The sequence below is a fragment of the Monodelphis domestica genome, chromosome 1, assembly GCF_027887165.1.
Source record: "Monodelphis domestica isolate mMonDom1 chromosome 1, mMonDom1.pri, whole genome shotgun sequence".
Taxonomy (NCBI): domain Eukaryota; kingdom Metazoa; phylum Chordata; class Mammalia; order Didelphimorphia; family Didelphidae; genus Monodelphis; species Monodelphis domestica.
This window is the reverse complement of record NC_077227.1, coordinates 719,053,396-719,069,450: the sequence shown is the minus strand read 5'-3', so window position 1 is coordinate 719,069,450 and position 16,055 is coordinate 719,053,396. Positions and strand designations below refer to the sequence as shown.

Genomic DNA, 16,055 nt, shown 5'->3' with positions numbered 1-16,055 from the left:
GAGTTTTCTCTCCTAAATCAGTCTTAAGTATGGGTAGAGTAGGGGTCCTCCCATAGCAAGGAGTTTTCTCCCCTAAAGCAGTCTTAAGTACGGTTGGAGTAGAGGTCCTCCCGTTTCTGATCCTGGAGAGTTCTCACATCAAAATGAGGAATGTTTCCAGTAGGGAATTTGTTCCAATGGAGGATTCCTCAATGTGGAAATTTTTAACATTCACAAGTCTGAGAAATTTCAAGATTTACACCATCCACTGGCTGATGGTCATGACACAGATTAGGAAAAAGAAAACTGAGGAAAAAAAGTCAAAGAAGTAGAAGGAGATCCAAGACAGAGAAGCATCACAAATAAAAACAAAACAACAAGAGAGGAGAGAAAATTCAGGAGAAGGTAGTGAACAGTGTCAGATGCTACAGAGAGATCATAAATGATCAATGTTGAGAAAAGGCCATTAGGTGATAACTTTAGAGAGAGTAGTTTTAGTGGGTGGTGAGCAAGAAGCCTGAATGCAAAGGTTTAGAAGAGAATAAGAGGAGAGGGTCTAGTATTGATTACTTCATCGAAGAGTTTAGCTAAAAAGGGAAGGAATAATATTGGAAAAATAATTATAGACAGCAAAGAAGGACCCAGTAGAGAGGAAGAGATTAAAGACTAGAAAGACAGAAGGTATAATAATGGGGCAATTGGTTGGGGAAGAATCAAGGATCAAAGGTCCATGTAGGTAGGGTTGTATTATCTAGGAGAAGGACCACCTCTTCTTCAGAGACTGGAGTGAAGGAAGAGGCCATCAGATGATGTTGAAGTGTTGGGATATAAGAAGGAGAGAAGAAGGAACTCTTGGTGAATGATCCTAAATTTTTCAGCCAAGTATGAGCCCTTAGCTGAAATGATTCTTCTAGAAACTTGAGGAGACAAAAGAAGGTTTGCAATAATCACTGTGGTAAAAGAGATGGGAATGTAGAAGGATTTGGTTTGCTTCATTGAAGGCCAAGTAGAGATTAGAAAATATAAATTTGGAAAAGACTGACACGTAGTGGCCAGACACCAGCTTATTGGAGAAGAGATGGGTTCGGGTTTGATGTCAGCCATGGATAATGGGGATGCAGAATGGTATAGACAGAAAGGATAAGCACATTATAGGTTCCCTGCCTTCCCCAAGGAAATCATAGGTCTGGACCTCCCCCAAATGTGAAAATGTTTTAGAAATTGTGAATCATTGAGGATGCACTGAGGTTGCCCACCTCAGTCTGAGTTCAGTTTAAATAAAAGGCTGTATTATGTTTTCCCAAGTTTTGGGTCATTTTAACAGGCTGGTTCTGCTCCCTCGATGTACAGATGAACCAGCCGGGACAGGCTGCTGACTCAAGGGTATGGGTGCTGCCAGTGTAGTTTCTATAAAAAACAAAAGGCAACTGTGCTTCCTTTGATTGGTACAGGTCCCATATCTTCTTATTCTGGGGAATAGGAAGGAAAAGTCCATTAGAGGAATCAATCTGGATGATGGAAGAAACAAATCTATCCACACACATTTAATTAGTGCATCCTACATACCAGGCATCATGCTCTGCTCTGAAGGCATAAATACAAGAATAAGGCTGTCCCTGCCTTAGAAAACTTCAGACCAGAACCCTGGTTGCAGGTACTGGGGAGGGAGCTACTGACCATGTATGAAGAAAGCAGATGGAAAGAAGTGATGAGGTCAAACAAAGCTCCCATTTTGGAACAACCAAGAAAAAAAAAAACCCAAATGAGGTCATGAAGAAATGGACTCAATGGAAAATAACTGAACAACAACATATATTCTATCAGATATTCATGCATATCAAATGAGTCAGAAGACTTTGGTTTGAACCTGTCATCCACTAATTGTAACCTGCAGAAAGTAACTTCCCTTCAATGAGCAACCCCATTGCCTCATGGTTAAAATGGAAGAGTTGGACTTGGTGATTTCTATGAAGCCTTGGAACTTTTAGTCCTACTGACTCATGAAATCCTATGCACAAAATCCTGTAAGCAACTGTTTCCTTTTCATTAGATCCACAGCATCATTCTGGCTGCTCAGCTCTGGGAATTGCCTCTCCTGGCACTGGTCCCGATTCTTTTCAGTGGCACTGACCACCAGTGCAAGTTGTGCAATAGTAAATGTTTAACAATCAGCTAATCAGAAAAAGAAATGCTTCCAACACAATTTAGAATTTAATCTTCTTTATCAACATTTTCTCCTTCACTTTCTTAAGTCCAGACCAGGGAGCAGCCTGAAGATCAAGCATTTTTAAATGATTTTATTTTATTTTATTTTTATTTTTTTAATGATTTTTTATCTGATCCCCAGCTAAGAATAGTCTTCACATCTTCTCTTTGGGCTAGACTGGAAGGGTCAGAACCACACAGATTAAAATACAATTGGGAAATATTGAACAAAAGAAACAAAAATTAGTCATAAGAGTTTTTAATTTCTTTTTCTTCATTATTATTTGAGTCCAGAATAGCCATTTTAATTATGAAGAAAGACACTGACTCATAATGTACTAAATTAACTATGCCGTCCAATTATTTCAACCTAGATAAGGAAGAATTTATGATACCTACCTGGTGGCTTGAAGCCCCAGATACTCCCTCTTCTTAGTGATTATTGGTAAACTAGATCTGATGTGATTTTTCTTCTCACTTATCTTTGAAATGTAAAGCTCACAAGCCTGTCTTTGAATGGAAATCTTTCCTTTCTCCTTTTGACCATTTTAAATTTCTTTCTCCTTCAGGAAGCTATAATCCAAAATTGTACTTTTTTCCTATATTTTTTTTTATTTCTCTGATGTAATTAAAGACTATGCGAGCTTTAAGAAATCTCTATTCATTCAATTCAATTCAGAGTTAATTAATAACTCTGGGCCTAAGCTGAAGCATATACTCAATCTAGATTTTGCCTCCCAAATCTCTGCCCACTGACTGTTTTGATGGGGGAAGGAACAATCAATGAATCCATGGGTATTTCCTTATCAAAGAAAATAGAGATGACATTACAGTTTACAACTTATTCAAAATGCAGCCTCCAGTGATCCTTCTGTAACAATTAAGGACCAGATTTCTATTTGAGTCTGGCACCATTAGTCTAGATAATCAACAACAAAAAAAAAAATAAATGAAATCCTCATTTGTAATTTTTGCTGATTTCTGAGATGTAACTGTTCACCCTGAAAATTTAACAATGGGTTCTTGGGAACTGATTCACATTGACCCCAGCAGTTCTCTGGATGTTTTTTTGTTTGTTTTGTTTTTCTGTTTGTTTTTTTTCTAAACCCAAAGAAGTCCAACCCGTTATTTTGGGAGTCTTTCTTATTAAATCTCCCCTGGATTATTAGAACAGGCTCCTACATGAATTCCTAGCTTCAGTGCTTCTAAATCTTCTCTAATCCATTACCCAAATAGCTTCTAAAATAATCTTTCAAAATCACAATTATGAACATATCACTCCCTCACTCAATCTAGGTTGGTGACCCAAAGACAACTCAACTGTCTTCGAAAGTCATGATGCCATTTTTATTCACCATAGATTTTATGAGGAATAGCATGAACTAATAATCAACCTCAGGGTCAGAAACACTTGAGTTCAAGTTCTGCCTCTGATTCATACTGACGTGTAATCCTGGGAAAGACACTTAACCTCTTGGGGATCCTGGGAACTCTAATTCTAAATGGGATTGGTAAAAGGAGTTTTCTCTTCTGCTATGAAATCACTGGACTAGTCCCGATTCCTATAGACTTCATAAGATTTAAAACTGGAAATAACCTTGGAGATATTGTAGTTCAATTCCTTCATTTTACAGATGAGGAAACCACTCTTCCAATGGCATTGAAAAACATTATTGTGACTAATCATGGGTTTGCTGCTACAGAGATTTTGTAATGGATTTTTTAATATCCTTTTGTAATGAATGAGACAAGTTGAGTCTGTTCTATACATAGGTCAGAGTTAACAGCCCAACCCATCAGCTAATGCTTGTAGTCAGGGAGAATAATTAAAAAACTGATTCAGTGCCTCTCTGTCTCTCTGTCTCTCTCTCTCTCTCTCTCTCTCTCTCTCTCTCTCTCTCTCTCTCTCTCTCTCTCTCTCTCTGTTTCTCTCTCTCCTTCCCCCCACCTCTCTCTTTCTCTGTCTCTCTCTCTGTCTCTCTCTCTGTCTCTCTCTCTGTCTCTCTGTCTCTCTCTCTCTCCCTCTTCTCTCTCTCTCTCTCTTCTCTCTCTCTCTCCCTCTTCTCTCTCTCTCTCTCTCTCTCTCTCTCTCTCTCTCTCTCTCTCTCTCTCTCTCTCTCTCTCTCTCTCTCTCTCTCTCCTTTAAAGAGAAATAGAAAACCAGTAAAGGCCAAGAACCAAATTTTCAAATGATTTGCAAACTATAAATGACCATATAAGAAAAGAACATGTTCTAAATTGTTAATAGAGCAAGAGAAATTCAAATTAAGACAATGATATGGACTGCTAGGTGGCTTAGGGAATATAGCACCAGGCCTGGAATCAGGAGGATATAGGTCAAAATCTGGCCTCACATTGTCTAGCTGTGGGACCCTGGACAAGTCACTCTACCCTACTTGCGAGTCCCTGCCCTTCTGTCTAATAGAATTGTTACTAGGTCTGGAGATAAAGGTTATTTAAGAAGTTGAAAGTGACAAAGGTTGCTTCACATCATGCAAATTGGCAAAGATGAGAGAAGATGAAAAGAGTCAATGATGGAACAACTGTGGGAAGGCAGGTACAATGATGGACTTTTCATTGAGCTGTGAATAGATGGACAATTTCTTGGTTTTTATTTAGAATTACAAAAAAATGACTAAAATTTTGTAATGCAGTGATCCCTTTGCTGTTACCCTGAGCAAGTCACTTAACCCCCATTGCTTAGCCCTTACTGCCTTGGAACCAACATATAATATTGATTCTAAAGCATAAAAAAAGAAAGAGAGAAATATAGTGATCTCACTTCACTTATATTTCCCAAAGAAATCAGCCCCAGAAACAAGGGTCTAGCACATACCAAACTATTCACAGAACATTCTTTGTGGTAGCAAAGAACTGGAAATAACGCATTGGCCATCAATTGGTGAGTGGTTGGATAAATCATTTTATATTACAGTATTAGGACATTATTGTTCAGTAAGAAAATGGTGAGCATGGTGAATTAAGAGAAAGGAAAGAAGATTTGTATGAACTGATACAGGTCAAAACTAGGCATAACTAAGAGAACAACAATATACTCAAAACTATCACAATAACTGAAAATGACCCTAAAAAGAAGTTGAACTTTGAGTAATAGAAAACCAGTAAAGGCCAAGGATAATTTGTAATGAAACATGACTCCTCCTTGGCAAAGAGGCAAGAGTCCACGATGACGAAGAATCTTTATAGACTTTTAGGTACACCAGATGGTTCTGCTTGATTGCTTATGACATTGTCACAGGATGGAGGTAGGAATAGCAAATAATTGTGATGAAAAGACAAAAGGCATCAATAAGCCATTTTAATTGCTTTTTAAAAATGTTTAACTTTGACTAAAACCAGTAGGATCAATAAATAACTTTATGATATCAGTAATCGACTCATATAGAATTATATTAACAAGTTATTATTCTCTCCATCATCATTGCCTTTTGGTCTGAAATTTGAATAGATTTTTGTTTTAGGAGTGAGACTCAATGGTTTCAGAGTAATTCTCACTACATATCACCCAGATTATTGCAATTATTGCAACAGCCTCCTAGTTATAATTCCTAGATTCCCATGCTTCCTTTCTTTAATCCATTATTTATATAGCTGTTAAAATAATCTTCCTACAACACAGTTCTGACCACATCACTCCCCAGTTCAAGCTTCAATCTCTCTCCATTTCCTCTAGGATAAAATATTCACTCTTTGCATTGGCATTTAAATCCTCTCACCATCTGTCTCCCTCCAATATTGCCAGGCTTATTGCTCCTCTTTGTTCAATAAAAAATTGTGTCAACTGATCTTTTTGCTGTTCCCCAAACCTGACATTCTGTCTCCTATCTCCATTTCTTCACATGTCTGTTTCCAGTGCCTGGAATATACTTTCTCCTCATCTCTGTCTCTTAGAATCCTGGTCTTCTGGATTCAGCTTATTTCTTCTCCTAGAGGAAACCCTTCTGAAACCACTTAATTATTAAGTGATTGCCTCCTCTTCCATGAAATGTCACATACGTTCTTACCCATTTGCATGTAGCATTTTCCTTCCCCAGTAAAATATAAACTAAAATATACTATAAATGACCATATAAACAAGTTCTAAATCATTAATAGAGTAAGAGAAACTCAAATAAAGATGATGATATGGGCTGCTAGGTGGCTCATGGAATACAGCACTAAGGAATGTTCTTTTGGTTGTATTTTTGCATCTCTAGGGCTAAATAGCATCTTGCCTAAAGTAGGCATCTAATTAATGTTGAAATGACTCAGAGTCAATCTTATAGCTAACCCTTGATGTTATTCAGTCGTTTTTCAGTCATGTTTGTCTGACTCTTTGTGACCCCATTTGGGGTTTTCTTGGCAAAGATAATGGAATAGTTTGCCATTTCCTTCTCCAGCTCATTTTACAGATGAAGAAACTGAGGCAAACAGAGTTAAGTGACTTGCCCAGGGTCACCCAACTAGTAAGTGCCTGAGGTCAGATTTGAACTCAGGAAGATCAGTCTTCCTGGCTCTCTTATCTATTGCATCGCCTAGTGGTCCTAGCTAGCCCTACAAATCCATTTTCTTCTCTGAAATCCAACATCAGAAACTACTGATGCATATACACATCACCCCCCTATCAATGCACCATTAGAAACAATACTAAGGAAAAAGAATAGCTCCCCTACAAACATGATCTTAGAGACACTCTTCAACAAATTCTCCCTTTATTGTCCTTAGAGCAAAACAATCTGTCCCCTAAAGTCATGAAAGGAAGAAAACCTTATTTATATCTATTCCTAAAATCCATGAGAAATTTAATTGAAATATGGAAAAACATTTTGGATTTTTGCAGCAATATGTGGTGAGCTGGGCCAGTAGGCGAAAGCATGCTGGATGTGGGGCCAAAGGATAGAGGTTCGAATCCCAGCTCTAAAGCTTTCTGGCTGGACGACCGTAATCTAATCTCTTAATCTCTATGAGCTAGAATTTCCTTATTAGTAAGATGGATTTCATTAAGCTTGAAATACTGCTCGAGGACATTATAGTAAAGGGCAATATAAATAGAGCAAAAATAATTATTATTTCAGGAAGAATGTCTATTATGTAATGCTTTAAGGTTTGCAAAGTACTTTTAATATTTTATCTCATTTGATCCTCACAACAACCCAGAGAGTTATGCGCTATTATTAGCCACATTGTATAAATGGGGAAACTGAGGCAGGCAGCTATTAAGTCACTCACCCAGGGTCACATGTCTGAGACAGAATTCAAACTCAAGTGTTCCTGAATCCAAGTCCAATATGCTATTCATTGCACCATTTAGATTGCCTCATATTAAAAAAAAAAGTTATAGCTGATGATTTTAATGGGTTGGATCTAATTAGATGAAATTAAAGGAGCTAAGTGTGGGGTTCTCCACTTGGGTTGTAAGCATGTACATTAGGCATGTCTCAACACATCCTAACTTGATAATAGCTTCTTGCCACAAAAGGGGCCGCTCTCCTTCCAGGGCTGGCTAGGGTGGTTTTCTGCTCTCAGGGGACAACAGCTTCCTTCCTCTGCTTCCCTTTACATTCTCAGAGGCTCTTCAAGTGAATTGGACACAGAGACCCTCTCCAGCTCTAGTTTCTCTCTCTCTCTCTCTCTCTCTCTCTCTCTCTCTCTCTCTCCCTCCCTCTCTGTCTGTCTGTCTCTGTTTTTGTCTCTCTGTCTCTCTGCCTCTCCCTCTTTGTTTTTCTCTGTGTCTCTCTGCCTCTATCTCTCTGTTTCTCTGTTTCTGTCTCTCTGTCTCTGCCTCTGTCTCTGTCTCTCTCTCTCTCTCCCTATGTGTATTGGACACAACATCTGCCTTCCTCCTTCTCATCCTTTTCTCCTATCTAGTAAATAGCTAATAATAATAGCATTTTAAAGTTTAGAACACATTTTTAATTTTATTTTTCAATTATTTATTTATTTTTATTTATTTATCTATTTAAATTTAATTTTAAAATATTGCCTCAATTTATCCTCCTAACAACCCAAGGAGACAGGTGCTATCATTATCTACTTTTTACAGATGAGTAAATTGAAGCAGAGAGTAGCTGAGGGCTTGTACAGGGTCACACAGCTACTAAGTGTGTGAGGCTGTATCTGAACATAGGATTCTAGGTCCATTCTCATCACTGTGCTCCCTAGATGCTTGATAGGTATTATAAGTTCATAGATTTGGAGCTAGAAAGGACCCAAGATTCCATCTAGTCCAGTCCCTTCTTTTTATAGATGAGGAAACTGAGGCCCCTTTGCAGTTCAGATTTCAACCAGAGAAAAATCAACTACATGATTCTTTCCTCCTTCAACTCCTCCAATCACTTTGCTTTTCTTAGTTAAGCCCATAATAGGTGGTCCTGGGGCATCTGATTGATATAGGTGAGGAAGGCAGAAAATAAGGTTTTCTGTTTTAAAAATATCCCATTCAAGGGGCAGCTGGGGGGCTCAGTGGACTGAGAGTCACACCTAGAGATGGGAAATTCTGGGTACAAATCTGGCCTTAGACACTGCCTAGCTGGGTGATCCAGGACAAGTCACTTAATCCCCATTGCCTAGCCCTTACTGCTCTTCTGCCTTGGAACCAATACCTGATATTGATTACAAGCTGGAAGATGAGTAAGAGTTTTAAAAAATGCCATTCCTTAAATTCCATGGCTGGTACTACATAGCAAAGTGTAAGGCTAGGGAAGAAGCATCTAGGTGGAGAGATGCTCTTGTGACCAAGAAGATAAGGCTGAGGAGGTTGGTCTCTATTTAGGGATAGTAGAAGGGTTTGACTAAAAGGAGCCCTTTGTGATATTTGTTTTTTAAGGAAATATTTTTAATTTTTAAATTAATTTTAAAAAAATTTAAATGTTCTTTTTTCTTTTAAAATTTTTGATTTTTAAAAAGTAAACTTAAGTTTTAGTTTCTTTGATGCCTTTGTACTCAAATATTCAATAGAAATTTTCTTTAAAAACCAAATACAGTTTCCTGGATGTGAATTTTAGATTGACTCTACCCTGCTTAGGTTTTAGAATTCTAGCAACCAGGTATGTATACACCCCCACTTAAGGATTAAGTGTGTGGGAGGAAGATCTATTTCTCAGCTATGCTAGCAAGTGACAAATCAGAAACAACTACTGACTGACCCCTGGGCTGTCCAAAGTCAAGTTCAAACCACCATTGGTACATGTGAGACACAGGAAGTGACGTAAAGAACTGCCTTTACATTTTGTGTCACTTCCTGTGAGAGGGATCTGGGCAGTGGAACTTGACTGTGGAGGAGATTGAGCGTGAGACCTCAGACTGCTTTCCTTAGACTGTCATGTGTTGAGTTCAAGGCTTACTCCCCTTTCCTTGGCTTTTCTGAGGCAACAGCCTCTGGAAAGGCCCCTTGGCTGAGGCCTCTGAACTCCTGCTGGGTTCAGACCAGGCCAGGGCAGCTATCCTTCCCTTTTTCCTCTCCCTCTCTCTCACATTCTTAATTTTTTTCTCCTATTGTAAATAAACCACTATAAAATTCCACTCTGACTTGAGTATTTCGTTGGGATTTAAAGTTTAAATCCCTGGTGACCAACTTAAAAATATTCAGTCTCAACTGTAAATTTTACCCCTAGCATGGATGGACATGGCTATGAAATGTATTGTGCATCTCTATGATTGTATGAAACTCTAGCTGGCATGTTTTTCAAATCTGCAGATGTCACAAAGTTTGGAGACTGGGCTGACCCACTCAGAGGTGTCACACAAACACACATCTGTATGCTGTTGCAAAAAGTGGGAAATTAGATTCCAATATAATTGGGAAATGTTTAACAAGCAAACAAAAATATAATGTAGTGTAGATAGTGTCCATTTGTGATTTTCTAAGTCAACATGTGACCTGCAGGGATCATTTCTATTTGATTTTGATGCCTTGGATGACCAAGTCCAAATCTAGAGAGATCCCAACAGGATAGAACATGAGTAAGACTGAGAAATAAGACATTTAATGGACAATAATGTAGAATTATACAACTAGTTTCTAGAAATCAATTAGACAAGTATAGAACATCAGCTACAATAGTTATGGTGAGAAAGATCTGGGAGTAAAATTATACTGTTAATTCAGTGCGATGGAACAGTATCCCAAAGCTGGGTGGCTCAGTGGATAAAATGTTGGGCCTTGAGTCTGGAAGATTTGAGTTCAAAGCCAACCTCACACCTATTCTAGCTGTGTGACCCAAAGTAAGTCATTTCCCCTCTGTTTGCCTTCCTCTCTCTCTCTCTCTCTCTCTCTCTCTCTCTCTCTCTCTCTCTCTCTCTCTCTCTCTCTCTCTGTCTCTCTCTCTCCCTCCCTCCTTCTCTCTCTTTCTCTCCCTCCCTCCTTCTCTCTCTCTCTCTCTCTCTCTCTCTCTCTCTCTCTCTCTCTCTCTCTCTCTCTCTCTTTCTCTCTCCCTCCCTCCTTCTCTCTCTCTCTCTCTCTGTCTCTCTCTCTCTCTCTCTCTGTCTCTCTCTCTCTCTCTCTCTCTCTCTCTCCCTCCCTCCTTCTCTCTCTTTCTCTCCCTCCCTCCTTCTCTCTCTCTCTCTCTCTTTCTCTCTCCCTCCCTCCTTCTCTCTCTTTCTCTCCCTCCCTCCTTCTCTCTCTCTCTCTCTCTCTCTCTCTCTCTCTCTCTCTCTCATACATAGACAAGTTGTCTCATTTTTGGAATAGGACAACTTAAGAAGTGGTGAGAGAAATGGAGAATCATGTACCCAAAGATGAGTTGATGAGTTTGAGGATATTTAGCCTGTAGGAGAGAAGAACTGCGAGGAGGAAAGGAGGAAGAGGGAATGACATAATAATCTCCAGGTGTCTAGAAGTTTATCCTTTATACACTTATTCTTTGTAGTTCCAGGGGACAGAATGAGAAGTGATGAGTAGAAGCTGATGAAGTAGGTCTAGAAAGATTAAAAATGAAGAAGCTTGATGTCAAGAAAAATTCTTTAAAAAATTAGAACCATACAAAAGTGTAATTACTTGTCCTTTGGTTCCACATCACTAGATATCTTAATGGAAAACTAGTTAGAAAGGGCAGCTAGCTGGCTCAGTGCATAGAGAGGCAGGCCTAGAGTCAAGACAACCTGGATTCAAATATGACTTCAGATACTTCCTAACTGTGTGACCTTGGGCAAGTCACTTAACCCCCATTCCCTAGCCATTTCCATTCTTCTACCTTGGAATTAATATACAGTATTAATTTTAAGATGGAAGCTAATAGTTATGACTTCAGAACTTCATTGAGACAATTCTTGTTGTGGTATGAGTTGGTATTGGCAAACTCTGAGGTCCCTTCTAATTGAGAGTCTATGCCTCTGGGCTACTCACCAACAGCTGCAATACGGCTGCTTTTCCACTCATTTCGCAGGCCAGACAGATATCTCTGCCCTTTATTCCAATGTAAATAGGAATTCCTTTGCCATTCTCAAGATTGTCATCTCTGCATGGTGCTTCCTCTAGAGTGACTGAGAATCAGAGGGAAGATAGCATTACTGGCCACAGTAAAATCATAGAATCAGGACCAAGAACCCATTTCTGGCTGGAAAGGATAGTGACGGAGAAGGCTCTTTCTGGGAATGATCCAAGCATAGCACGAAAGCTTCTTGGGAGAGTCCAGGTCTCTCTCTATCCCTGGACAAAAACTCTGATGCTGTGGTCGCCAGTAGCCTCCTTCCCTTATCTCCTCGTGTCCTAATTTGTCCAACTGTCAGAGATCCTAGGTCATCATTAACTGAATCAATGGCCCTTATGTTAGTGCTCCTCTCCACATCCCCTGTGAATACCTCTCAGGACTCAAGGAAGGTGGCCTCTATAACCCATCCTTTTCTTCCATACCCAACCCTCTGTACCTTTATGCATCCATACCATATCATATCACATATTATCCAAACCAACTTATCACAGACTCAAGAAGTTCCCAAGGCTATAACATATGTACCAGAATAGGGACAATAGTGATTAAATCTACCCACTCCAGATCGCAGGGAGGTCTCACAGAGTAACCAAACCCAGACTTGTATTCTTCAAGTGAATACAAAATAATTTCACATCGGCAGTATGGCATAATGGATCAGGAAGCAGAATCCTTGAGCTCTAGCTCCAGTCTCATCACCTACCACCTACCAGATGTGAGACCCTAGGCAAATGTTGTAAATAATTTGTAATGACTGAGGAAACACAATCTGAGCTATAGGATGCATTAGCAAGGCATGCACTTGTAGGACAAATCGGGTCCAGGGCCTCTCAGTAAGGACAAGGACCCTGAAGGGTTTTTATAGTAAAGTACAGTTACTGCTTTTAGCATGATTATTTTTAGATTTAGGGACTTTTCAGAGTTCAAAGAATCTGACAAATTGCTTCTACCTGTATCCTACAAAATGATGGCATAATAATTGATGACTTCTCTAAAAAACATGTCACTAACAGGAAAATGAAACTTAGCTCAGGAAAAATGAGACTTAGCTCCAACAGTTGCACAAAATGCCAGCATCGCTACAAAATGGAATTGGTTTGGTTCTCTCACAAGTCACCTAATCTCTTTAGATTAAAGTGTCCTTAGTTATTAATTGGGTGAATTAGATAATAGATAGCCTTTAATGCCCCTTCAAGTGATTTTTGGAAATGGAAAAACATTGGTTTAAGACTCAGGAGATCCAAGTCCTCATTCTAATTAGATCATTTACTAATTGTGTGACTTAGTAAATTCTTTTATAGTAAATACTCTTCCAGTAACTCTATTTTCCCTGCCTACCTTAAAAGTGTGAGAATCACCTAAGAGCTTATGAATGCACTTTGTAAACATGAGAGAATTCTACAAACATTCAGGAGTGAGGAACACTGACGGGAGTGAAGAAACCTTGGCCATAAATGCCAGAACTATCCTTACAGACAGACCTACCAGGAAACATTGCTAGGGAAAGGACTCTGACTGTGTAATCCAATGATTTCACAGTCTACTGCTGGGGTAATGACTATGTTCTACCTTCTCTTCTTTCTCTTCTTCCTCCTTTCTTATTGCTCCTATTATCTCCAAAAATGGAGACTCCTTATCTATTCATGAAGATCCCTGGGTACAGCTATTGAGATTTTTTTTAATTAGTCATGCTTTATTATATTTTTATTTGTTGTTTTATTGAATTTTCATTTATTTTGTTAAATATTTCCCAGTTACATTTTAATTTAGTGGGAAGTGGGGGCTAGTACTTAGTACTGTTGGGGGCCACCTGTTCCAAGCATTTGCTTTCCACCTCTAGAATTAGGTCCCATCTTCAAAGCTTTTCTCAAGTGTGATCAAGCAATTAGAGCTTACTCAGAGGGTCTACCCAGGCACTCTTCTCTCTTCTTTTCTTTCTCTTCCTTTTGACTCCATTGGACTATTCCCACAATGCCCTCTCTCCAGTCCCTTGAGTTCTACTGATGAGTGAGGGACATTCATGGCCCCAGGTGAGCCCAAAAACTACTCCTCCCAGAAGCCCTGGAATGAAAAAAGCTGGAGATCTCTACCCAGATGGACCCAAGGAAAGAAACAAGTGGACTGATTCTATCACTCACCTGCCTTCACAGTTTCATCATTCGGAACAGCTACAAGCATGCTGCCCTGCAGGACCCAGACATACTGGTGGATGTCATGGATTTCCTTCTCTTGAGGGACCATAAAGGATATTTCTATCATGAAGTAAAAAGCAGACGTAGTCCGTTAGGGAGAATTAAGAGTGTTTTAATAGTTGGCATCTCCCAGATTACTGCCCATGAATATAACGCAAGATTACTGAGTTGTAAAAAGTGCTGAACATGATAAATTTAGAGAAACAGGGAAAGATTTACATAAATTCACAGAGTTAATTAAGCAGAGTCAAGAAAGCAACATACAGTATGACTGCCATCATGAACAAACAACCATAGAGCACTTTAGACTGAAGGTGTGTGTTTGGGGGTGGGGGGCAGCTAGGTGACTCAGTGGATTGAGAGCCACTCAAAGACAGGAGGTCCTGGGCTTAAATTTGATCTTAGACACCTCCTAGCTGTGTGATCCTGGACAAGTCACTTAACTCCCACTGTCTAGCCTTTACCACTCTTCTGATTTAGAACCATTGATTCTAAGATAGAAGGTGAAGGTTTTTAAAAAAGACTGAATGTGGCACAATTGCAAAGAACAGAATTGGCCCCAGAAGGCCCCCACCCCCACTACTTTGCTACAGGGTAGGAGAAGTCTAGAGGTATGGAATATTCCATATATTGTCATTTTTAGGGTATTAATCAGTTTTACTGATTTCTCCTTTTTTCCTTCTTTTTCTTTAAACTATTTTGTTGTACAAATTGGACAAGGGACACAGGAGGGAAATTAGATCCTGTAAAGACAAAAGATATCTGTTTCCAAGGATCCAACCAATTTCATTTTAGGGGAAGGATGGGCTAAGTTTCTTGGAACTATATTGTGACAGGGACTAACCAAGGGGATACCCATTGGTTTCTGGGCCCTTCTAGTAATGATGGAGAGCAGCCATTGTGGAAAAGGGAGGAGAAAGTCCAGTTATCTTGCCTGTGCCCTCAAAGAGGATTCTAATCAAATAAAGGGAGGGAAAGCAGGAAAACTAAAAAACGTCAGGGACTGCTCCAAATAGTTCCCAACTGGTGCCAATGCATAATAGCAGGGACCCCTATGACGAGAACTCCTCCCCATTCATCCCATTAAGGGTACAAAAGTGCAGACAAAAGGAAATCCTGTCACAAGTGGAGAGTGCCAAGGAAGTCATGCTCAGTTTAGAGACATGGGTTCAGAGGACACTACCGAGTCAAGAAGTTCCTAATCTTTTTTATGGCACAGACCTCAATCTGGTAAATACTGTGGACTCCTCAGAATCATGTTTTTAGATGTATAGAAAAAACCTGTTCGATTACAAATGAACCAATTATTAAAATGTTTCTAAGAAAATGTTAAACAAGCTTGTGGAATCCAGGTTAAGAAGTACTGATCTAATCTAATTCCTCATTTTACAGATGAGAAAACCCCAAACTTTGAAGTAACTTGTGCCTGTTTGCCCTTAGTTGGGATCTGGATTCAGGTCCTCGGACTCATCACGTGACTCTGACTCACCAACTCACTCGTTGGCTTCTTAAGAGAACTGGGAGGGAGGGAGGGCAACTTCTGACATTCCTCCCCAGTCCTCTGCAAAGAGCTGGAAGATTCCATCTAACAAGGCACATCTGGTCAAACCCCAGAGCTGACCATTAACCCATCCCTCCAGTGTAGGTACAGATTTTCACAAGACTCCGATGATACTCCTTACCTTTGTTCTTGTCTCTTTTTTTCATGGTGATGTGTTACTGCTGCCCATAGACAGGATGAGGAGGGAGGTCAGCAGTGTGAAGGGCTGTCTTAGAGGGAATACACAGGTGTATATATAGCCATGAGCTCCCCAATGACTCAGAATCACAAGTCAGTCTCCCCAGGGAGGTGGTCACCTCTGTTGCAGAGTGAGTGATTATGATCAGCAGTTTCCAGGATAATCTACTTTTCCGGAAATGGGTCAGAAACACGTCCTGACTCAGCTGTACTCTCCCCTGTCTTCTCAGCAAACCCTATCCTCCCCTAAGCAACAGTTGGGATAAGAGACTGGACCTCAAGAGTATATTCCCATTCACCCTCTTCACACAGGGGTGGTCGGGTGTTCAGGGAGGACTAGCACCAAGAGCTTGCCAAGCCCTTTTCAGGGGTGCTCTTTCACTTTTGTTTTCTACCTGTTACCCAATCCTCACCAGGGGCTCCAAGAAGCTCTAGCATGTACAATGGCTGCACCCCAGTAAAACCATCACAGCCAAACTGGGTGGAGAGTAAACTGACAGACCTCAAACCCAT

At 39.8% G+C, this 16,055-nt stretch overlaps 1 protein-coding gene across 1 annotated transcript in view; it reads right to left on the bottom strand.

Annotated features, from left to right (window-relative positions):
• The window catches only part of LOC100618751 (interleukin-36 alpha-like), a 35,869-nt gene extending 19,814 nt beyond the window's left edge, over positions 1-16,055 (bottom strand). The window contains exons 1-3 of the mRNA XM_056818585.1: positions 15,956-16,055; positions 13,751-13,864; positions 11,528-11,664 (exon numbers count right to left, since the gene is read on the bottom strand). Of these exons, the coding sequence (XP_056674563.1) occupies positions 11,528-11,664; positions 13,751-13,864; positions 15,956-16,055 (351 nt within the window). The remainder of the gene's footprint in view (positions 1-11,527; positions 11,665-13,750; positions 13,865-15,955) is intronic.